Raw genomic sequence first — 23,455 nt, forward strand, 5'->3', positions numbered from 1 at the left:
TGCTCATAAGCCAGCAGAAACGGGCAAGTTTCGCTGGGTGCACTGGTAGGCTTTACTGCCCTATGCCCCACCTACACCTTCTGCGTCGAAAGTACCAAAAGCTCTCAACACACCAGCAGCCTCCGAGTCTACTTCAGCAGCAACCCTGGGTGTTATTTCCACACAGTGCACAAAAGTTTGCTTCCGGAGGTTAGATGTGACTGTCTGAGTACCGGCCTCCTCGAGAACAGGTACCGCCGGTTCTCAGAGCCACCCGCCTCCCGGCAAAGACGCCACAGCGAAACGAAAAGGCTGCGCCCCGGCTAACTTCCGCCCTTCCCCCACCCCCGCTCACCGCAACGCAGCTGGCTCGTGAGGTATCTCTAAGGGTATCGGGGGTTATTTCTCGGGGGTCTCCTGACCAAACCCAGAACGAAAATCAGCTCCTCGATTACCTCCACCCAGCTCTGGCTTCCGTGGACGCCACTTCCCTCTCTGGGCTCGGCTATGGAATCACCACACCTCACGCCGTCGCGGGGAGGAAGGCAGGTCCGGGTTCCCGCGCCCCCGGGGGCTGTGCCGGGAAGGCGCGAGGCCCCGGGAGCGCAGGGACCTTGAAGTTCAGTCCCGGGCGCGACCCCTCTAGCGCTTCGAGACCGTACCCCGCCACGCCATTTTGGGGTCTCGTGCTGCGGGCCGGGCGCCAACCGGAAGAGAGAGTGGCTTCCGGTGGCTGCGTGATAGCCACGCCCATAACCGCCCTCCCGCCACCTGCGGAGTCGCGCGCGCGCGAGTCCGGAAGTGTCCCGCACGTCTGGGGTCGCGCGCGCGCGAGTCCGGAAGTGTCCCGCACGCCCGCCCCATCCTGGGTTCAGCCCCGGATGCAGAAAAAAAAAAGGACAGTTCAGGTCACCGAGTCTCGGGCTCACGGGAGTCCTAGCGGCGCCGCGAAGGAGGCTGTCTCCTGCGACCGTCCGCGATCTCGGAACCCCCGACTTGCTGCGTGTCTTGCATCCAGATTACTACTGAATCGCATTCCAACAGCCGGTGGCCTTTTCTACCGGGAAGTTCGCCTGGTTAGGACCCCGATCTCCGAAAGTCATGACTAGGATTGTCCCGGGACTCGAGTTAAGAGGCTTTTGGTCCTCTTGGCCAGACCCCTCGCTGCATCAGAAGCAGCAGTCCCTGATATTTTTAAAATCCTTTTCTGGTTTGCAGGCACGTGCTTCCCAACTATTATTGTTTGTTCTTGTTAGGTAGGCTTTAACCTCATGGTGTCCCTTACATTTATATTTCTCTTTGACATATAAAGAAATTCAGATACAGGACGCGGCATCCACAGAGTCATGTGGATTACAGGTGGCAGATTTTAGACCAAGTTAGGTCTCCTGTTATACCCCATGCTTTTGCTACTATATTATGCTTCCCTGAAGGACAGGAATCTTGTTTGGTCTTACACGTCCTGTAGTGCTTAGCATAGTTCTTTGGAGAAGGCATCCTTCTAAGAACCCAGATATCTCAGGTTGTCAGTGTCTCCAAATTTTCATTTTTTACCTAGTATTGAGCCATTTGGACAAAAGTTATCTATAAGAATCAAAGAGGAGAAACTATGTGTAGCTCAGTTGTACAGTGGAGATGAAACTGACGTCAGTGTGAAAAATCAGTGTGAGAAACTACTCTGGCAAGGATACCAGAGATCTGCAAGCCAAGGAGGAAAATAAACAAGGAGCGCCTTTCCGCCTTTTAACATGCAAACTAAGATTACACTCAGAAGATAAGGTTAATCCTTATTTGCAGAGCAAAGCTGCCCAAAAGTGTGAGAGGATGCAGTGCATTATCTGTGATTGTAAAACTAGTAAAGATGTTTGCTTCACCAGGGAGTCGTTTTCAGGCATTCTCAACCGAATGTTTTATGACAATGGAAGAGAAGTCAGAGCCTTGTTGCTTCTGGATAATTCCCAGGCTTACCTTTCAGCTCAGTCACTAACCAGTGAGGATGGTCAGATAAAGGCATTTTCTTTTTCCTCTTTTTTAAATAGTGAGATTTTTAAACCATGTGAAATTTAATATTAATCTGCTGAAAGTTATTCCTTATGTCTTCAAAAGAAATTAGATTATACAGTTAGCCATTTAAAATGAATATGGAAAGAAGTATGATGATCTCTCCAGTTTTCCTTATAACCTACTATGGCTTATATGCTTATATGCTTCAAAGAAAAGAAAAAAAAGTTAAATGACTATAGACTCCAGGAAGACAGGTTGTAATTCACTTAAATTTCCTTACATATTATTAATATGATTAGTGGTTTAAGCATTCATTGACCCATGTTTTCCATTATAAAACTATGCATAATTAAAGGTTTATAACTTACTTATAATTTAAATCCATAACACCCAGATCCCTTCCATAGTTATGTTTTGGCTAATATGTTTGAGACACTAAGTAAAAAGAAACTGTGTAAAATCTGTGTGAAAAGGATTTTCTTTCCTCTAAACACTTCAACTTTGAGTCACCCAAGGAATCAAGATGCGATACTGAGCAGCAAACAACTTTATAGGTGGAAGCAAGAATACTGGAGTGGGTTACCATGTCCTCTTCCAGGGAATCTTCTTGACCCAGGGATGGAACCCGTGTCTCTTACATCTTCTGCATTGGCAGATGGGTTCTTTACCACTGGTGAAAGCTTACCAGAAGGGGGGCTGATCTGGGGACTAGGTGAAGACCCCTGTTGGAATGCCGTTTTAGTGCCTAAGAGCAGTTATACGGGCCTCCTCTTTGCTCAGGCTTCAAGGGAAACATTTCAAGTAGGAGCAACATCAGCTTGGTGACATCATAAGATCTGTGCACTTCCTGTCCCACCTTTATAAACGGGGGTATTTGACTTTCTCTACATTTTAATAGATCATTCCAGTTTCTTATCCTCAGTGAGATGAGGGATAACTGCTCTGTCCCTTCATCTTCTTATGAAGACTGATTCCTTTGCTTCATGGAACATCTATATTCTCTTTTCCATCATATTAATACTGGAAAGGAAACTGAGACACCCAGATCAGGAAAGAATTAGAGGAAAAAGTAACCTTATTCCTTTCAGCAAGTTTCCCCCACTAAGCTATCAGATGGCATCAACACTGCTTCTTTCGTACCTCCTGGGAACACTTATAAAAGTCACTGCCCCTTTCTACCTATGTATGAAAATTTCTGCTCACTTTACTAGGAAAACTCACAGCTGGCTTTGTTTACAAGATATCCAAAGGGTCACACTGTAAAAAAAAAAAGGGGAGAAACATCGACGATTAAGGTGCTTCGGAAACAAGAAAGGTCCTAGAAAAGGTAACCCTTGTCTTGACTTTACATTTTCTCAGGGTCATAGACATTTTTAAGCAAGGCTGAGGATGGCCTTGAGAGTTTGATTTTCTCAGAGGTGACCCAAGAGAAACAACAACAAAGCTCTTTCAAGGAAGCCACAGGTATTCAAAGAAATGGCTGGTTCCTGCTGCCTATCTAGGCTCGAGAGGTACAGGGACACTTCCTGCATTTCTCTGTCAGCAGACACTAATGTCTTGGAGGCTGAAATGATCTCTTTCTCGGAGCTTCCCTGATAGCTCAGTTAGTAAAGAATCCACCTGCAATGCGGGAGACCCCAGTTCGATTCCTAGGCCGGGGAAGATCTGCTGGAAAAGGGATAGGCTACCCACTCCTATATTCTTGGACTTCCCTTGTGGCTCAGGTGGTAAAAAAAAATCCACCCACAATGTGGGAGACCTAGGTTCGACCCCTGGGTTGGGAAGACGCTACCCACTCCAGTACTCTGGCCTGGAGAATTCCACGGACTGTATTCATAAAAAGTTGGGACACAACTGAGCGACTTTCAAGTTCACCAGTAATATGCTCGTAAGCCAGCAGAAACGGGCAAGTTTCGCTGGGTGCACTGGTAGGCTTTACTGCCCTATGCCCCACCTACACCTTCTGCGTCGAAAGTACCAAAAGCTCTCAACACACCAGCAGCCTCCGAGTCTACTTCAGCAGCAACCCTGGGTGTTATTTCCACACAGTGTACAAAAGTTTGCTTCCGGAGGTTAGATGTGACTGTCTGAGTACCGGCCTCCTCGAGAACAGGTACCGCCGGTTCTCAGAGCCACCCGCCTCCCGGCAAAGACGCCACAGCGAAACGAAAAGGCTGCGCCCCGGCTAACTTCCGCCCTTCCCCCACCCCCGCTCACCGCAACGCAGCTGGCTCGTGAGGTATCTCTAAGGGTATCGGGGGTTATTTCTCGGGGGTCTCCTGACCAAACCCAGAACGAAAATCAGCTTCTCGATTACCTCCTCCCAGCTCTGGCTTCCGTGGACGCCACTTCCCTCTCTCTGGGCTCGGCTATGGAGTCACCACACCTCACGCCGTCGCGGGGAGGAAGGCAGGTCCGGGTTCCCGCGCCCCCGGGGGCTGTGCCGGGAAGGCGTGAGGCCCCGGGAGCGCACGGACCTTGAAGTTCAGTCCCCGGCGCGACCCCTCTAGCGCTTCGAGACCGTACCCCGCCACGCCATTTTGGGGTCTCGTGCTGCGGGCCGGGCGCCAACCGGAAGAGAGAGTGGCTTCCGGTGGCTGCGTGATAGCCACGCCCATAACCGCCCTCCCGCCACCTGCGGAGTCGCGCGCGCGCGAGTCCGGAAGTGTCCCGCACGTCTGGGGTCGCGCGCGCGCGAGTCCGGAAGTGTCCCGCACGTCCGCCCCATCCTGGGTTCAGCCCCGGATGCAGAAAAAAAAAAGGACAGTTCAGGTCACCGAGTCTCGGGCTCACGGGAGTCCTAGCGGCGCCGCGAAGGAGGCTGTCTCCTGCGACCGTCCGCGATCTCGGAACCCCCGACTTGCTGCGTGTCTTGCATCCAGATTACTACTGAATCGCATTCCAACAGCCGGTGGCCTTTTCTACCGGGAAGTTCGCCTGGTTAGGACCCCGATCTCCGAAAGTCATGACCAGGATTGTCCCGGGACTCGAGTTAAGAGGCTTTTGGTCCTCCTGGCCAGACCCCTCGCTGCATCAGAAGCAGCAGTCCCTGATATTTTTAAAATCCTTTTCTGGTTTGTAGGCACGTGCTTCCCAACTATTATTGTTTGTTCTTGTTACGTAGGTTTTAACCTCATGGTGTCCCTTACATTTATATTTCTCTTTGACATATAAAGAAATTCAGATACAGGACGCGGCATCCACAGAGTCATGTGGATTACAGGTGGCAGATTTTAGACCAAGTTAGGTCTCCTGTTATACCCCATGCTTTTGCTACTGTATATGGGCCTCCTCTGCTCAGGCTTCAAGGGAAACATTCCAAGTAGGAGCAACATCAGCTTGGTGACATCATAAGATCTGTATGGGGGCTATTACAGTGGCAGCAGTGGGGAGAGGGTACATCCTTATGAGACTTACCATTCACATCAATTACCATCTTACTCTGCATGCTCACTAGTTCCAGTTTTGTTCCCTGTGACTTCTGCAATGATGTTCTGCAGAACCGTGCTGGTCACCCTAACTTTGCCTCACTCTACCAGGAACTGCCCAACACCCCCACAATATCTGAACATGTATTGTGGCCCTCATGTAGTAGGCAAAAGGATCACTTCCCATAGGAAGGTGTCAGATTACCTACCACCTTTCTTACCTTAACAAGGGGAGAACTTCAATTCCGGCCTGGAGACCCCTTCTTTTGCCACCCACGACCTCTCATCAATGCCCAGATTACTGAGCCCAGAGTCCCACTCGGTAACCTGGAGTGATGCACACAGAGCCATATCTTCATCAATCATGCTTGTAGTCATCACAAATAATAACATCTACAAGTGGGAGCTTTTTCAATATACATATCTTCCTGAAAAACATAAGTATTTTACAAATTCTTCTGCCAACTGGGTTTGTCTCCTCCAAAACACTTGGGAAAGGGCTCACATGTATCTTTTCAAGCTAGCATTTTTCTTTTTCTTTTTTGATATGTACCCAGGAGTGGAATTGCTGGATCATATGGTAGCTCTATTTGTTTGTTTGTTTCTGAGGAACATCCATATTGTTTTCCATAGTGGCTGCACCAATTACATTTCCACCAGTGGTGTAGGAAGATTCATATTTCTTCACATTTTTGTCAATACTTGTTATAGCTCATCTTTTTCATAATGGCCATTCTAACAAGTGTGACGTGATATCATATCATTTTGATTTGCATTTCCTTGATGGTTAACAGCATAGTGCACCTTTTTTTTCTATTTTTAATTAAAAGATAATTGCTTTACAGAATTTTGTTGTTTTCTGTCAAACCTCAAAATGAATCAGCCTTAGGTATATATATGTCCCCTACTTCTTGAACCTTCCTCCTATCTCCCTACCCATCCCATCCCTCTAGGTTGTGGGTCTCAAACAGAGGCCCTGTTTGATTTCCCTGAAACATACAGCAAATTCCCATTGCCTATCTATTTTACATATGGTAATTTAAGTTTCCATGTTACTCTCCATACATTTCACCCTCTCCTCCCCTCTCCCTGTGTCCATTAGTCTGTTCTCTATGTCTGTTTCTCCACTGCTGTCCTGCAAATAAATTCTTTGTTACCATCGTTCTAGATTTCATGTATATGCATTCAGTTCAATCGCTCAGTCGTATCCGACTGTTTGCGATCCCATGGACTGCAGCATGCCAGGCTTCCCTGTCCATCATCAACTCCCGGAGTTTACTCAAATTCATGTCCATTGAGTCGGTGATGCCATCCAACCATCTCATCCTTTGTCGTCCCCTTCTCCTCCCGCCTTCAATCTTTCCCAGCATCAGGGTGTTTTCCAATGAGTCAGTTCTTTGCATCGGGTGGCCAAAGTATTGGAGTTTCAGCATCAGCATCAGTCAATGAATATTCAAGACCGACTTCCTTTAGTATTGACTGGTTGGATCTCCTTCCAGTCCAAGAGACTCTCAAGGGTCTTCTCCAACACCACAGTTCAAAAGCATTAATTCTTCAGCACTCAACTTTCTTTATAGTCCAACTCTCACATCCATACATGACTACTGGAAAAACCATAGCTTTGACTAGATAGACCTTTGTTGGCAAAGTAATGTCTCTGCTTTTTAACATGCTGTTAAAAAGGTTGGTCATCGGAGAAGGCAATGGCACCCCACTCCAGTACTCTTGCCTGGAAAATCCCATGGATGAAGGAGTCTGGTAGGCTGCAGTCCATGGAGTCGCTAAGAGTTGGACACGACTGAGTGACTTCACTTTCACTTTTCACTTTCATGCATTGGAGAAGGAAATGGCAACCCACTCCAGTGTTCTTGCCTGGAGAATCCCAGGGACGGGGGAGCTTGGTGGGCTGCTGTCCATGGGGTCACACAGAGTTGGACACGACTAAAGCGACTTAGCAGCAGCAGCAGTAGGTTGGTCATAGCTTTTCTTCCAAGGAGCAAGCATCTTTTAATTTCATGGCTGCATCTGCAGTGATTTTGGAGCCCAAGAAAATAAAGTCTGTCAGTGTGTCCATTGTTTCCCCATCTATTTGCCATGAAGTGATGGGACCAGATGCCATGAGCTTAGTTTCCTGAATGTTGAGTTTTAAGCCAGCTTTTTTTCCTCCTCTTTCACTTTTACCAAGAGGCTCTTTAGTTCTTCCTCGCTCTCTGCCATAAAGGTGGTGTCATCTACATATCTGAGGTTATTGATATTTCTCCCGGCAATCTTGATTCCAGCTTGTGCTTCATCCAGCCTGGTATTTCTCATGATGTACTCTGCATATAAGTTAAATAAGCAGGGTGACAATATACAGCCTTGACATACTCCTTTCCTGATTTGGAACCAGTCTATTGTTCCATGTACCCTTCTAACTGTTGCTTCTTGACCTTGACCTTCTTGATATATGCATTAGTGTATGACATTTATCTTGCTCTTTCTACTTACTTCACTCTGATAGGCTCTAGTTTCATCCACCTCATTAGAACTGATTCAAATGCATTCCTTTTATGGCTGAGTAATAGTCCTTTGTGTATATGTACCACAACTTCTTTATCCATTCATCTGTTGATGGACATCTAGGTTGCTTACATGTTCTAGCTATTGTAAATAGTGCTGCAATGAACAGTGGAGTACATGTGTCTTTTTCAATTTTGGATTCCTCAGGGTATATGCCTGTGAGTGGGATTGCTTGGTCATATGGTGGTTTTATTCCTAGTTTCTTAAGTAATCTCCATACCATCTTCCATAGTGGCTGTATCAATTTACATTCCCACCAACAGCACAAGAGGGTTCCTTTTTTTCCACATTTATTGTTTGTAAACTTTTTGATGATGGCCATTCTGACTGGTGTGAGGTGATATCTCATTGTAGTTTTGACTTGCATTTCTCTAATAATAAGCGATGTTGAGCATCTTCTCATGTACTTGTTAGCCGTCTGTATGTCTTTGTAGAAATGTCTGTTTAGGTCTTTTCCCCACTTTTGGATTGGGTTGTTTCTTTTTCTGGTATTGAGTTGTATGAGCTGCTTATATATTTTGCAAATTAATCCTCTGTCAATTGTTTCATTTGCTATTATTTTCTCCCATTCTGAGGGTTGTCTTTTCACCTTGTTTATAGTTTCCTTTGCTGTGCAAAAGCTTTTAAGTTTAATTAGGTCCCACTTGTTTACTTTTGTTTTTATTTCTATTACTCTAGGAGGTGGATCATAAAGGATCTTGCTTTGATTTATGTCATCAAGTTTTCTGCCTATGTTTTCCTCTAAGAGTTTTATAGTTTCTGGTCTTACATGTAGGTCTTTAATCCTTTTTGAGTTTATCTTTGCGTATGGTGTTAGGAAGTGTTCTAATTTCATTCTGTTACATGTAGCTGTCCAGTTTTCCCAGCACCACTTATTGAAGAGGCTATCTTTGCCCCATTGTATATTTTTACCTGCTTTGTCAAAAATAAGGTATGGATAGATGCATGAGTTTATTTCTGGATATTTTTCCATTGGTCTATGTCTCTGTTTTTGTGCCAGTACCATGCTGTCTTGATGACTGTAGCTTTGTAGTAGTATCTGAAGTCAGGAAGGTTGATTCCTCCAGCTCCATTCTTCTTTCTCAGGACTGCTTTGGGTATTCAGGGTCTTTTGTATTTTCAGGTGAACTGTGAAATTTTTGTTCTAGTTCTGTGAAAAATGCCATTGGTAATTTGATAGGGATCACATTGAATCTGTATATTGCATCTGGTAGTATAGTCATTTTCACAATATTGAGTCTTCCTACCCAGGAACATGGAATATCTCTCTACCTGTTTTTTTTTAAATCTTTGATTTCTTTCATCAATGTCTTCTAATTTTCTGTATACAGTATACAATTCTTTTGTCTCCTTAGGTAGGTTTATTCCTATATATTTTATTCTTTTTGTTGCAATGGTGAATAGGATTGATTCCTTAATTTCTTTTCCTGATTTTCCACTGTTAGTGTATAGGGATGCAATTTATTTCTGTGTATTGATTTTGTATCCTGCAACATTGCTAAATTCACTGGTTAGCTCTAGTAATTTTCTGATAGTATCTTTAGGGGTTTTTTTTGTATGGTATCATGTCATCTGCAAACAGTGAGAGCTTTACTTCTTTTCCAGTCTGGATTCCTTTTGTTTCTTTTTCTTCTCTGATTGCTGTAGCTAGGACTTCCAAAACTATGTTGAATAATAGTGGTGAGAGCATCTTTTAATGTACCTGTTGGCCATCTGGGCTTCCCTGGTGGCTCAGAAGTAAAGAATCTGCCTGCAATGTGAGAGACCTGGGTTTGATCCTTAGGTTGGGAAGATCCGCTGGAGAAGGGAATGGCAACCCACTCCAGTATTCTTGCCTGGAGAAGTCCATGGACAGAGAAGCCTGGCCAGCTACAGTCCATGGAGTCTGCAAAGAGTTGGACACAACTGAGCGAGTAACACTGGTCATCTGTATGTCTTTGGGAAAATTTCTATTCAGATCCTCTGCCCAGTTTTAATGGCACTATTCGCTTTTCTGCTCTTGAGTTGTATGAGGTTTTTATATATTCTATTTCTTCCTTCAGGTGATCTTCCCTACCCAGGGGTCAAACCTGGGTCTCCTGAGTTGCAGGCAGATTCTTTACCATCTGAGCCACCAGGGAAGTTCCCATATTTTTTTTTGGATATTAGCCCCTTATCAGATATATGACATGCAAATATTTTCACCCATTTAGTAGTTGCCTTTTCATTTCATTGATGGTTTCCTTTGCTGGGCAGAGGCCTTTTAGTTTGATATAGCCCCACTTGCTTAGTTTTTGCTTTTGTTCCTTTGCTTTTTGTGTCAGAACCTCCTGACTTCTTCTGTGACCATGCCTAGGACCATACCAATCACTCTAATTCTGCCTTACCTTAGCAGGGTCAGGAGATTTCCTTAAACATTCTTATAGTCCTCAAATATGTATGTGTGGCCTTTGTGTTGTGGCCCAAAGGATAATTTCTCATAGGGATCTATTTATTTACCTACTCTCTTTCCTTAATGAATCGTTAAGCCTCAGAAATCACCAGTTATGCAGGGCAGCTTGAGAGACCTGGTATCTCACAGTGGGGCATTTAGTCATCTAGTATCAGGGAGGCAATGAAAAGATGAAGAGAGCATGCAGTTCCTCTAGTATATGCCAGGAAGACTCTCATCTATTGGCTTGACATAGACTTCTTACAGCCACCTGATATGCAATACAGCACCATCATGCACCACACCACACGGCCTAGTACACTCACTTGCGTCAGCTGGAGTCACCTGCAAAGGTTTCTCTTCCTATAAGGCTGTGTATTGTTCATGGACCTAGAAACTCAAAACATTATTCCTGCATGGGGGATGTCTGAATTATCTCACAAGCCAATAAAATGGATGAATACAACAGATCCAAAAATTGCTTATTTAGTGTTATTCATAAGGCTTTCCAGTTCACCTTTTGAAAGCAATTTCCTGTATGTACTCATATAGGATTGATTTTGAATTAATTCCATGGTGGTAGGAAAGAGAAGGGGGCAGAGATCCATTCTGATTGAGTATGGGTTGATACTTATTGCTCGTAGATAATGAGAACATGCAGTTTCTCTGTATTATTTTTCAACTTCCATGTGTTTTGATCATTGTCGTGAAGTTTGTGAAATGCAATCTGTTTGGCGAGAAGCTACAAGTTCAGGCCCTTCTGCACATGAAGTGCTCTTTTAAGCTCATTATTCTCTGGAGAGCAAGAAAATAAACCTCATAGTGCACAATGTGCATCAGCGAGAAGGGATCAGAGGTGCTCTGGAGATGCAGTTTAATCCTAAACTTTGAGATTTGTTGAAAGATATTGAGAGAAGAATGGAATGGCTATATTTATGATTTCCTTGAACCAAATTATCTAGGAGAAGGAGGGTGAACTTGGCATTGCTTGGGGTGGGGCTGAAAACCTGGGAATGGGTAAACAGTGACAGGAAACTTGTAGAGAGTCAACAGCAAAATAAGCTGTATCTAAACCAAAGCAAAGCTGATAGGGAGATGGATTCAAGAAACAACAGGAAGTGGAGTCTTACTAACTGGATGCATGAGGGAGAAGGACACAGCCAATTCAGAGACGACTCCTGATTTTGGAGTGGATGGTGGTGACACCACACAAAATAGGGAACCAAAAAAGAAGAGAAGGGTATTTTGGGTTTTTAGAAAAGACAAATTCAACTTGGAACAGTTTGACTATGAACACTAGACTGTGCCAAAAGCAGCTAGATCTCTGATGAGAATCTGCTTGGTTACCACTAAGGGTTGGTTCTTGATATTGCAGGGTAATGAACTCATTTTTGCAAGAGTCAAAAATTAAGATATACTCACCAGAGACTGATCTACAAGCTAGAATGCTAAGCAGCTTTCACGATGAGAACTACAGTGGGAACTATAATGGTCAGGGTAAAATACCAACACAAATTAGAAAGCAGAAGGTATTCTTGAAGGAAAGTGAAGCCAGAACAGATGTATTTTAACTGGGGACCTGAGAAGCCCCAGGTGAAAAATAATAGTCTACAGTTCCATAAATTTTCCAGAGGAAAACAATGTGGCTGACTTTGCAGGTTTAAGTCCTCTGTGGCATAAAAGGCTGAGCAAATCCGTATGCTCCATGGAGCACACAGGTGATGGAAAAGCATCGACAGGGATTGGTGGAAGCAGAGGGCAGAACCGAGTGAGGGCAGGAATCTAGCGGAGGTCTCAGCCTTCAGTTGTCCTCCCACCGGGCCACCTCCCCGCACCCGGGAGGAGAGGCAGTAGTACCAACTGGCTTGCTCCTGTGGCTGCGGGAGGCCAAAGGTTCAGGTACACCAAAGAGGCAGCAGGGGGAGACTATGAGGGGGTTTCAGCTGAAGTACGCCCTGAAAGTCACAGGGTGGCTTTGTCTTTCCCAAATCCAGGGAAGGTTGATGAATGAATCCCTTCCATTTCCTGTGTTCTTTTTTCTTCCTTTGGATCTCGCCTACCCACTCTGTGAAGCTGAGGGCAAGCAGATGAGAACCGGGTGAAGGAGCTACAGACGAGGCGGAAGGAGTGAGTTGTTTCCGGATGGTGCGCAGTGAAGGCGACCCCGCAGCCGGCTTCACACAGAAGCTGCCACCCACCGAACCGGTCCCAGGACGAGCCAGGCCCTTACCCATGCTCGCGGCCGCATCGGACCCACAATAGTCACCAGGTGGGTGCTACCCACGCCAATTTGACCAGTCATGAGGCTGCGGCTCAGAAAGGCCCAGTAGCCTGTCCCGGTTAAGTGGTAGAGCTGCTGTGTCTAGAGAGTTGATGCCCTTGACCCTGACGCGGTGCTGCGTTTTGACGTCCTAAGACTAAGCAGCTCTTCTGACCAGCTAAGAATCAAGCTGATCACTAACGAAGACGGGTCCTCATGGATAGACCGCTTCTGCGTGTCAGCCACTGTGCTCAGTGTCCACTGATTGATGTGATGTGGATTGCCAACACAACACCCCCAGGGTTTTCTGATGTAATTCAAAGAATCCACCAGTAGACGGCGCAGCTCCACTGGGTTTTCGAGTTATACGAGGCTCTGCACCCTCACGTTGACGTATATTCCTCCCACTCCCTTCGTGTGTCCCAAGGCCTCTCTTCTCTTTCTTATCTTGCCCTTATCAAAACTGGCTGTGCACGGATGACTGTCCCTGTCGCTGAAGGCCTTGGCAACACAACACCTTTAGGGCTTTCTGATGTAGTTCAAGGAATCAACCAGCAGGTGGCGCTGCTCCACTCAGAAATCGGGAGAATGTAGTCGGTTCCTAGGTTATTTATTTTGGCTGTGCTGGGTCTTCTTTTCTCTGGCTACAGCGAGCCAGGGCTACTCTTGGTTTCAGTACGTGGGCTTTTCATTGCCGTGGCTTCTCTTGTTTCGGAGCACAGGCTCTAGGGCCAGAAGGCTTCAATAGTTGTGGCTCCCTGGCTTCGTTGCTCTGTGGCAAGTGGGATCTTCCTGGACCAGAGACGGAAGCCTTGTGCAGTGAACTGGCAGGATGATTCTCAACCACTGAACCAACCATCAAGGGAGCACTGGAAGGTGAAATCTTAACTGCTGGATCACCAAGGAAGTCTCACAAGTCATGGATTTAGATGCAAGGACATATGACAGGGGCTTGGTTGCAGAAACAAGGCATGAACTTGTCCTCTGGGACCAGAGGGGAATCTGCCACAGGGTGCAACTGACCAGAATAGTGCAGAAAAGCCTGAGCTGAAAGTCAGGAAACCTGGATGCTAATCTTGGCTCTTCCACCCATTAGTTTTGTGGTTTTGGGTACATCACTGTAAGTCTTTTTTTAGTTCATTTAAAATACACTTTACTTATGTCAACCTCTTGACTCTCAAGATACCAGGGGGTAGTGCTTTTCAAACTCTAATGTGCACTGGAATCACCAGTTATTATGCAAGTGTAAGTCCTAATTCAATAGGTCTGTGGTGGAGGCCTCAGAGTGACAAGTTCCCAGGTGATACTGATGCTGCTGGTCCCTGGACCACACTGTGAGTAGCAGGCAAGCGTACACTACAGAAGTGGCTCAAGGGCTCTCACTGCTGGTGTGGATGGAAGGCCAGAGGCAGGACTCTAGTCACCAGCCCCTCCCCAGCTTCAGCAAGAGCAGCTTGTCTTTTGATATCCTGAGACTGAGTAGCTCTTCTGACCAGCTCTGAATCAAGCTGATCACTAACAAAGACAAGGTCTCATATACAGACCACTTCCACGAGTCAGTCACCGTGCTCAGTGTTCAGTGATTGATGTGTATTGGTTCACATGTTCCTCAGAGAACCACGGAATTACTCACCATCTCGCAGATGAAGTGAAAGACAGAGAATCTGAATGTGCTCAGTCACTCAGTCCTGTCTGATCCTTTATGACCCCCCATGGACCATAGCCCACCAGGCTCCTCTGTCCCTGAAATTCTCCAGGCAAGAATACTGGAGTGGGTAGCCATTCCCTTCTCCAGGGGATTTTCCAGACCCAGGGATCGAACCCGCCTCTCAAGCGGGTTTCAAGCAGATTCTTTACCACTCAGCCCACCAGGGAAGCCCAGAGAATCTGAAGGACCTGGCCAAAATGACTCCACTCAAGAGTCCGGGTTCGAACCCAGCTAGTCTCCCCTCCCAAGTCTGCTCTAAGCACCATGTGCCTGGTGTACAAAAGGTAATGACAATTTCAAGTACTGCTGGTGTTCTGAAAAGTCCCTGGTGACTTAAGGGGGTACCCTGCATCCCAGATATATTTGCAAATCTTGTGGTATGCATAGAAATCTGAAGCACATAGTCAGTTCATAGATTCTTATTTGCTCAAGATCTTGCACCTCCTATAACTCGAAAACCTGTATATCTCATCCTCATGGTGTGTTCATTACAGAAAGCAAATTCTGCCAAAACTTGGTGAAGGCTCCATGCTCCAGTCCAAGGCTGGCCAGTGCTGGTGGATTCCTTGAACTATATCAGAAAATCCCATAGGTATTGTGTGAACAGGAACTTCATTGACAGAAGCAGTCATCCATATACAGTCAGTTTTGTTTTTTAAATTAAAGTATAGCTGATATACAATATTGTGTTAGTTTTAAGAGCACAGTAAAGTGATTTGGTTTTATATATGTATATTCTTTTTAAAATTTTTCTGTTACTAGAAAATAGTGAATATCGTTCCCTATGCTTTACAGTAAATCCTTGTTTATTTTATATATAGTAGTGTGTATACTGGAGAAGGCGATGGCACCCCACTCCAGTACTCTTGCCTGGAAAATCCTGTGGATGGAGGAGCCTGGTAGGCTGCAGTCCATGGAGTCGCTAAGAGTCAGATATGACTGAGCGACTTCATTTTCACTTTTCACTTTCATACATTGGAGAAGGAAAGGGCAACCCACTCCAGTGTTCTTGCCTGGAGAATCCCAGGGACAGGGGAGCTTGGTGGGCTGCTGTCCATGGGGTCGCACAGAGTCGGACACGACTGAAGCGACTTAGCAGCAGCAGCAGTGTGTGTACGTTAATACCATACTCCTAATTTATCAAGGGTTTAATTTCCAAAATATACAAACAAATCAGGAAACTCAATATTTTAAAACATGAAAAAAAAATGGGCAGAAAAGCTAAACAGACATTTCTTAAAAAAAAAAAAAAAGACACATAGATGGCCAACAGGCACAAGCTAAAGGAATGAGAAGAGAGGTCTTGGGGCACAGAAAGGGAGTGGGAGGAATGAGTGTCAAAATGAGGTTGTAGAGCCTCTGCTTTAGCCATATGACTGGGATTCCCAGGGTGACAGAGACTGACTTTCTGTTAAACTTGACCTTGCGGAAAGGGCGCCCAGAAGGGCAAGGTCAAACTGCAGTATTTTGCAGGTGGCATGTACATGGAGAGTTGCCATCATCATGAAGTCATAGAAAATGAGAAAACAGAAACATAGAGAAAATAGTCTACTGGTCTCAAAACATCAAAAAGAATTGAGATGTTGCTTCCTTGGGGCCTGCACTACTGTGCCTGTAGGCCAGGAAACAGGTGCAGTGAGGCACAGTGCCATGCCCACATCCCCACAGCTGGTGATTTGTGGAGCTGGAACCCCACCGGGCCTTTGATTCCTGGGCTGGGGCTCTGCCCTCTGTACTCCTGGGTGCAAAACCCTGTTGTAGAGGGAGGTAGGAAAAGCAGGATGGAGAACACTCTAAAGGGTCTGGGTTAAGGATGTGCACAATATCTGAATAAAAAACGTTTTAAAAAGTGCTCAGATCTGCCGTGGTATTCACCTGGAAACAACTTTAGATAAGACTTTCCAGAAAAATTTCCTCGAGAACATCGATGGAATTACCTTCCAGTTGTGTCTGGTGCATTCATTGGAATTCCTGCCACATGTGTCCTGACATTTCTTTTTAATCTACACCATGTAAAAATGCAATCTTTGGCTGCCAGTCTCTGGGAACTGGGAAAGTCACCTATGGCTCTGCTGGTCTGGGTGGCCAGGCTGCTCTGAGTTAACCTTGTACCTGGAGCTGGCCATAGCAATGACACCCCAGATTACTTCCTGGGTACATGAGGGGTTGCATTCCTCCTGACTGAACCCTCCCATGAGCCCTGCACCTATTTTGCTCTCACATGGTCTGTGTGGGCTCCTCTGACTGGCCCATGGGTTCTGTGCTCAGGGCCTACTTTGGGGTCGGGCATGGAGAGGAGCCCAGGAAATATGTCTTGCCAAATGAGCGGCTGAGGGTCTCTGAAGAACTGCCTTCCCTGAGGCCCTCTGGGTGCCACTGTGACCCCATTATCAGGGTGAATGTTAATGAGCTACAGGGGATGTGTGGCATAAATTGGGATGTGGGAGGCAGGGGAAGGAGGGATTCCTGAGAAGGCTTTTGATTTCTGGCTAAGGGGTGTTGTGGGTAGATGAACAGTGGCGGTTGCTGCAGATGGATCCTGTGGTGGCCACAGAGAGGGAGGGCTGTCATGGCAGCCACTGAGGGAAGCCTCGAGAAAGGCTTGGTGACCAGGCAAGGGAGAAGCTGGCCTAAGGTAGCCTTGGGGACTGCTCTGCAGAGAGGCAGAGGCTCCCAGGTTCCGCCTGGTTCCCAGGGCTGAGGTGGAACACAGCCTCAAGATAATCAGGAGCTTCTGCCACTGTCAGCACGGCAGTGGGGAGTGAGATAGTCTCTGAGTGCACAGGATTGGGGGGGATACCCAGTGCCTTGGTGGGGAGCTGTGGCCCATGGAGGCCTGCTGTTTGTGGAGGTTGGGAAAGTCAGTTATAGGCCCCAGGAGGTGCTCTGGCCAGAGGGGAAGCCCCACCATGCTGGCTTTCATGGGTAGGCACTGTCTGTCTTCCTCCTGCCTGGTTGGGTGTGGGGGGAGGGCAGCAGAAGGGCTGGAACAGGCCTCCCTGAAGGGGCTGGGCAAGTGGGTGCAGGGAGCTGAGAGCTGGACGGGGTGCAGGGTGCAGGCTCAGAAGCAGCCTCAGCTCCAGGACAATCATGGGTGCCAAGAAGGAGACCCAGAGGCAGCGAGAACACTGGACCGAAAGTCACGGGCTGTGCCTGGGCCCAGATGCTGAGTGAGCCCTTAGCTCAGGGTGGTGGAAGTGAAGGAGCAGAGGAGGAGGCAGCAGGAAAGACACAGCAGGAGAGGTCTGGCTGAGACCAGAGGCTGAGGCTAAGGAGGGAGAGCAGATAGAATCATCTCTTGGGGGGCCGAGGGTGCCCAGATAAGGGCTGGGGGAGCTGTGTGCTCTTCCTCCCTGCCTGGGTAGGTGAGTGCAGGTGTGGAGGTGGGGTCTGAGCTGGATCCTGGTCTAAGGGTGGGCAGAGTCAGGAGACAGACAGGGAGGATGGAGAGCAGAGAATGAGTCCCTCCAGTGGGGTGACAGGACCCTCAGGGGATGCCAGGGCCGGGCCTTAAGATCTGCCAGTAGCTCAGAGCCTTGGTCCTGTCGTGGGACTCTGCTTAAGCACAGGTCTCAGCCACCCCATGACCTGACGTTTCTGTTTCTGTGAGCAGAAGAGGGCCCTACCTTCCTTCCTCTGAGGTGGGTGCTGTGCTTCTCTGCAGGCCTCCCTCCCCCAGCCTCTGACCACCACCCCCTCTCCCTCTACGGCAGTCTCAGAGTCCCCACTCCGGGCCCTGTGATGGGACAGCTTGCGTCTAAGGTGGAGGGAAGGGAAGCTGGTCTCTGGTCCCCAACGTTGATCTTCTCCAAAATTGGGCACCAACCTGGCTGCCAGGGAAGCGATGGGTCCCTGCCACCTGCTGCTGCAGAGGGGCCTCCAGGTGACACAAAATGATCTGCAGATGGTCCATTTCACCTCACCTACCCCAGCCCATCCTTGGGTTCAACTGAATTAAGTGCTTTCTAACACCAGGCTTTAAAATAAAGAAAACGCTTAGCTGTCTGGTTTTTCAAATAGTTTGTGAATGGGACAAACTGGGACAATTGCCACATCTTAGGCCAGGCCTATGCTGCTGAGTTCTCATCCTGGGAACAGTGCTCCAAGTCAAGTCCTGTCTCAGAGCAACTTCTGAACAGGCCACCATCCCTGCCATGACCCCACCCACTTACAGCCCTCAGGATGCTCCCCTCCCCCAGCTTCTGGCCACCAGAGTGGGGTGAGCTCACCACCAGCCCCTCTCCTCCAAGGGGGCACCACACCAGAAACAAGAGGCCTCCAGTTTGTATTTTATTCAATTCAAAGAATATTTTTTATTAACTTAGATAGACACAAGATTTGACAACACTGGAAACAAGAACATTTCTCTGACCAGATTGCGCTGACTGGTGCCGAGTTCATCACACACAGAAAAGGAAAAGTTGTCTTATTCAAGTCAGTGATTGTGTATATAAGCTCCACTGCCTGAAAAACAGACTGCAAACAAAGTGCATAGAGAGCAGCAGGGGCCCAGTCGGGAGATGAGGAAGTGGTGGGAGAGCAGAAGCAGCAAAGTACTCAAGATCAAAACAGTAAGAAAAGCAGTGGCAGGAGCACGTGCTGAGGACGTGTCCCCGCCCCTCCCACGGCCAATATCTTTGGGGGCGGACAGCCCCCAGCCAGAGCCCCACAAGGAGGGGGGATTCTCTGCAGGTGGCGAAGGGTCTCTGCTCGAGGCCCCTGAATCTCCAACATACTTTCTCCACTTTGGGAAGCGGCCTCCCAGGGCCCAGGCAGCTCCAACAGAGCCACAAGCCCGGGAAGGACAGGGAGCCCTTCCTGCACTGCACACCCGCTAAACAGCTCTGCACCCTCTGCAGCGCGTAGTCACTCGTGTGTGCACAAGTAATCACACACTTGTGCACAGACATACACCCATTCACAAATGCACACTGACACATGTGTATTCACACACACACACTCACATCCACACATTCACACACAAACATCTGTGCATTCATGCATCTGCACTCATACCCACACCCTCATCCACACACACCCCCACACACACACTCAAGCCCTCATGCATGTGCATACATACTCGCACATACATCCCCACACACATCCCACACTCACACATGCACTCAACATGTGCACTCGCACACACATTCACACACAGGCACGCACATATTAAGTAAAGACCCTCCCTAGTGCCCTCCCCAGGTCCTCTCAGGCTGGCCCAGGAAGAGGCTGCGGCTGGGGATCCAGTCACCCAGAGGGTGAGACATGAACTTGAAAAGTGCACACATTTGTGCATTAGCCCCAAGGAGGCCCCTGGTCCTCCGCTCCTCTCCACCCCTGCAGCCCCATGTCACAGTCTCTCAGAACTCCAGGGATGCACTCCAAAGGCTGGCAGTCTCCCGGAAATGGTCCTGGAGGAACACAGTTGGGGTGGAGGAGGGGCCACCAGGACCAGGGGTTTCCAGGCAACTTGGCACAAGGGAGGAAGCCATCAGCGCCCTTCCGTCTGTGGGAATCTGTGGGGGGCATGTGGTAGCCCAGGTGCAGCCTCAGGCCTCAGGGTGAGGCAGGCAGAGATCTTCAGCCGGGACCTGGGTGGCTGAGAAGGGCACATGGTGTGAGGCTCAGCCCCTCTGTCCCAGGGGAAACCAGGCTGCTGTGGCTCTTAGTCCCAGGAACTGAGGACCAGGACCGCGAGCAATCAGTGAGGGGGCAGATGTGGATCTGGGATGGGGGGTGAGGGCCAGGGCCTCTCCCGGCTCCCCTCAGTGCCGCTCCTGGTGCACCAATCAGCAGCACAGCCAGGGCCGCTGCAGGCCCCTCCAGAGCAGACGCTCCTGTGTGATCCTAGCAGGAGGGGCAGCCTGGAGACAGAGACATGGGGTCATGCGTGGGTCTCAGCTCCACCCCACCCACATGTATCCCTTCCCTCCTATTACACTTGGGCCCAGGAGCCAGCCAACACCCCCACCCAAACTGAGAGGCCTGTGCCACTCAACACCAAGGAACCCTTGGTTAAGCCTTGGGTGGGGCTTGGGTTGGGATGGGGAGGCCTGACTGTGTGTGAGGACCTTGCTCCCCAGGGGGGTCTGGGACTCATCTCTCCTGTGACCATTTCAGCTTAGACTGTCCCCTGGTTCTTCCCTGTGACTTGCCATACACCCCACCTTCCCTGCCATGGGCCTTTCTCTCTCTAGACCTCTTGGGAGCTTGTGCTCCCTTCCCCCATCCCACTGTGCCAGGTCTCCCAGAGACTGGGGGCAGGTGGGGAATGCAGGCCCAGAGGCAGGTTCAGCTCCCCCACTTGTGATCTATGTGACAAGGGCAAATGTCTCCCTTCCCAGAGCCCAGCAGGCGGGGAGAACAGAGATCCGCCAGAGTGTCTCTAGCTCTGTACTTCCTTCCCCATGCCAGAACCGGACCACTAGGTCACTCCACCCCTCGGGCTCTCTGCCTGGAAGGCCCTTCCTCTCCTCGGGGGGTGGGGGGGTCAGGCCCTTCTCTTGGCTGCTCTCCAGGCAACTCTAGGGTCAGGGGTGCCCCAGGCAGGGATTTGACTCTCTCAAGACCACAGAAGGGGCGGTTCACCTTCTATAACACCAGTTCCTGCAAGAAAAACATGGGGACTTGAGAGTTGCCTCCTCACCCAGAGACATCCTCGTCTCCCCAACTGTCACCTACCCTACAAGCCTCTTCTCCATCTGCTCTCCCATCCCAGCCTGACAGCTGCCCTCCACTCAATGAGACCCTCACTTTCCCAAATCCTGTGGGACACAGGGGCTGCTGGAGGCTGTCCAGGACTGGAGCAGCACATTCAGTGGCACCGGGAGGGTACTGGTAGGAGGTGGAGGGAGCGTGGCTGAGACGGGGCAGGGCTGGGAGGAACACGTCTTTCCCACTCTTCCCTGTCCCCTGATGCAAACCTTTGGAGGGTGGAGAGGAGCAACAGAGACAGCAGGAGCAGGCAGAGAGCAGTCCTAGAGACCCGCCAGGAGGAAGTCTTGTGAAGGGCTGAGAAAGAGACAGACCTGAGCTTGGGCCAAGAACACAACCATCCATCCAGGCTGTCTCTCGAGGGGTGGAGGACAAGGGGGCCAGCATCCGCTCTCTTCTAGGGCTTTCTCTGGGCCTCTCCAGGGCCATTTCCCTCCATTCCCCCCCGTGTTCAGGTGACACTACCGGGGCTGTGGGCCGAGGTGATGGGCTGACCCTCGGAGATGCCCAGGAAGCCGCCTCTCATCCCCAAGTTGGAAATATGACAAGGGAGTCCAGAGGGCCTGCGTGCACCCTGCCTTGCCTGCTCTCAGCTCGGCAGCTTTCCAGGCTGGCTTCCACGGGTCCCTTCCTCCCCCAAGCCGCCCAGGGGCTGGATATCTAGATGCCATGGCAACCGCCTCCCTCCAGCCCGCAAGTCCAACCTCTGGCCTCCTACCTTTTCGGTCAGGGTCAATCATTCATGTTCCTATTGAAGAATTTCTTCCTTCTGCTCCCCCCTTCGGCCAAAGTGAGGCAACAGGTCGGCTGCATTCAGATAATTTTCTTGAGTTCGACGGAAAGGGCCCTTTTCGCTAGCTTTCTGTGCAGTTCGTCACCAGCCGCGACGTGGCTGGCTGGAGCCGGGTCTCGGTGGCTTCGTCCTCCGCTGTGGTCTAGGGCTTAGAGGCCTGGGCCGCCCCTTCCCCGGCACGTCCTGGAGGCCCCCGGCCCCGTAATCCTTCAAGCCGATGCGGCCATCGCGGCCGGGCGGAGGTGGTAGCGGGCGTTCACTCGATCCTCACCTGCAGGCGCACGTTGAGCATCACCGAGGCCACGATGTAGAAATAGGGGAAGTTCATGCGCAGACGCCAGGCCAGGTCGAAGAAGGTGATCAACGTGCGCGTGAGCCCCTTGCAGAAGGCGCCGTACGAGCCGCGGATCGCGGCTGAGCGCGCTAGCCGCACTGCCACGCCCGACAGGGCCGCTGCTGCCGCCGCCGCAGACAGAGCCCCCGACGCCGCCATGGGCCCGGGCCGGCGCGGGACCCGCGGACCGACCGCAGCACGAGCTGGCGGGCAAGTGGACTCGATGCCTGGAGCTCCTGGCAGACAGCAGTCACATCCCACCTCGCCCCTCCCCGCCGCGCCCCGCCTTCAGTCTCCCCTCGCGGGGTGGTCTCCCACTGCCTCCTCTGCCACATCCAAGGCCAGGCCTGAGCTGTCCAGGGACAGCTCCGCCCCCTGCCTGCACGCACATTGGCGACAGCCAGCACAGTTCCACCCCTAACGTGGCCCCGCCCCTTGCCGGGTACCACAGAGCTGCTGCCAGCGACTCTGCCCCACCCCCGGGATCCGCCCCACCCCCGGGATCCGCCCCTCCGACAAGCCCCGCCCCCTCCTGGACTCCCAAAAAGAGAGCCGGAGGGCCTGAATGGTTTGGAAGGCGCTGCCCTCCAGGGATCCTTTTGCAGAATGCGTTATTCTGCAAGGAAAGCCCGCCCGGAGCGCTCTGCCCTGCGGGGGACGACCCGTGAAGGGTTAAGTCTTGGGAGCTCCCTGGCAGGTATGCCGGGCCCTAGGACATGTGCCTAAGCTCCCTGTCCCGCCACCCTCAAGAATTTTTGTAACCCTTAAGGCTCCAAGATGTTTGGTTTCGGCAACATTTCATAGAAGATAGATTATCTTATTGTGTATACTTCATAGAAGATAGATATTCTGATTGTGTTCTATATACAATGGTAAGGGTCTGGTGATTGTATCCTGAGATTAAAAAACAACCTTGTGAGTGCCTTAAGTCACGTACTTTACCCTATATATACCGCAGCACAATAAAGCAAGGTATCAGCCATTTTGGTCTGATCCTCTCAACCCCATCTTTTGTCTCTCTCTTATTTTCTTAGCGGGGACTCTCCGTTCTCTCCCTGTGCAGGTGCGACTCTTGTTTGTGCTGGCCGCGGCACTGCCCCTTTACACCATCCCCTCCCTGACTCCGCAGAAAACCAGGGCAGTCAACCCACTGTGTGTTTGTGTGTATGTGTGTGTTGGTCGCTCATTGGTGCCCGACTCTTTGTGACCCCATGGAGTATATAGCCCACCAGGGTCCTCTGTCCAAGGAATTCTCCAGGCAAGAAT

The 23,455-nt window shown here is 49.5% G+C and overlaps 2 protein-coding genes across 17 annotated transcripts in view; both read right to left on the minus strand.

Annotated features, from left to right (window-relative positions):
- The window catches only part of ZNF75D (zinc finger protein 75D), a 35,957-nt gene extending 31,237 nt beyond the window's left edge, over positions 1 to 4,720 (minus strand). For 5 of the 14 annotated variants that reach the window (XM_070291985.1, XM_070291993.1, XM_070291982.1 and 2 more), the window contains exon 1: positions 4,301 to 4,714. The gene's annotated coding sequence lies outside the window, so the exon portion shown is untranslated. Of the gene's footprint in view, positions 1 to 434; positions 793 to 4,300 lie in introns of those variants that run through there. The other 9 variants (XM_070291984.1, XM_070291991.1, XR_011446417.1 and 6 more) reach the window with 8 other exon arrangements.
- Positions 4,721 to 18,625: 13,905 nt separating this feature from the next.
- LOC138931146 (small integral membrane protein 10-like protein 2A) lies at positions 18,626 to 22,570 on the minus strand. 3 transcript variants are annotated; one of them, XM_070292000.1, is made up of 3 exons: positions 21,781 to 22,570; positions 21,272 to 21,359; positions 18,631 to 20,212 (listed from the first exon to the last, which is right to left on the minus strand). In XM_070292000.1, exon 1 carries the CDS (start codon positions 22,346 to 22,348, stop codon positions 22,112 to 22,114), a length of 237 nt encoding a protein of 78 aa, XP_070148101.1. In that variant the 5' UTR covers positions 22,349 to 22,570; the 3' UTR covers positions 18,631 to 20,212; positions 21,272 to 21,359; positions 21,781 to 22,111. The 3 variants fall into 3 exon arrangements, with proteins under 3 accessions (XP_070148099.1, XP_070148101.1, XP_070148100.1); XM_070291998.1 differs by lacking the exon at positions 21,272 to 21,359 and having other exon boundaries at positions 18,626 to 20,212; XM_070291999.1 differs by having other exon boundaries at positions 18,637 to 21,359; positions 21,781 to 22,553.
- Positions 22,571 to 23,455: the final 885 nt, after the last annotated feature.

Source organism: Ovis canadensis, chromosome X (assembly GCF_042477335.2).
Source record: "Ovis canadensis isolate MfBH-ARS-UI-01 breed Bighorn chromosome X, ARS-UI_OviCan_v2, whole genome shotgun sequence".
NCBI classification, from domain to species: domain Eukaryota; kingdom Metazoa; phylum Chordata; class Mammalia; order Artiodactyla; family Bovidae; genus Ovis; species Ovis canadensis.

Coding starts and splice junctions, on each gene's coding strand:
- LOC138931146 (XM_070291998.1), bottom strand. CDS start 22,348: ATGGCGGCGTCGGGGGCTCTGTCTGCGGCGGCGGCAGCAGCGGCCCTG.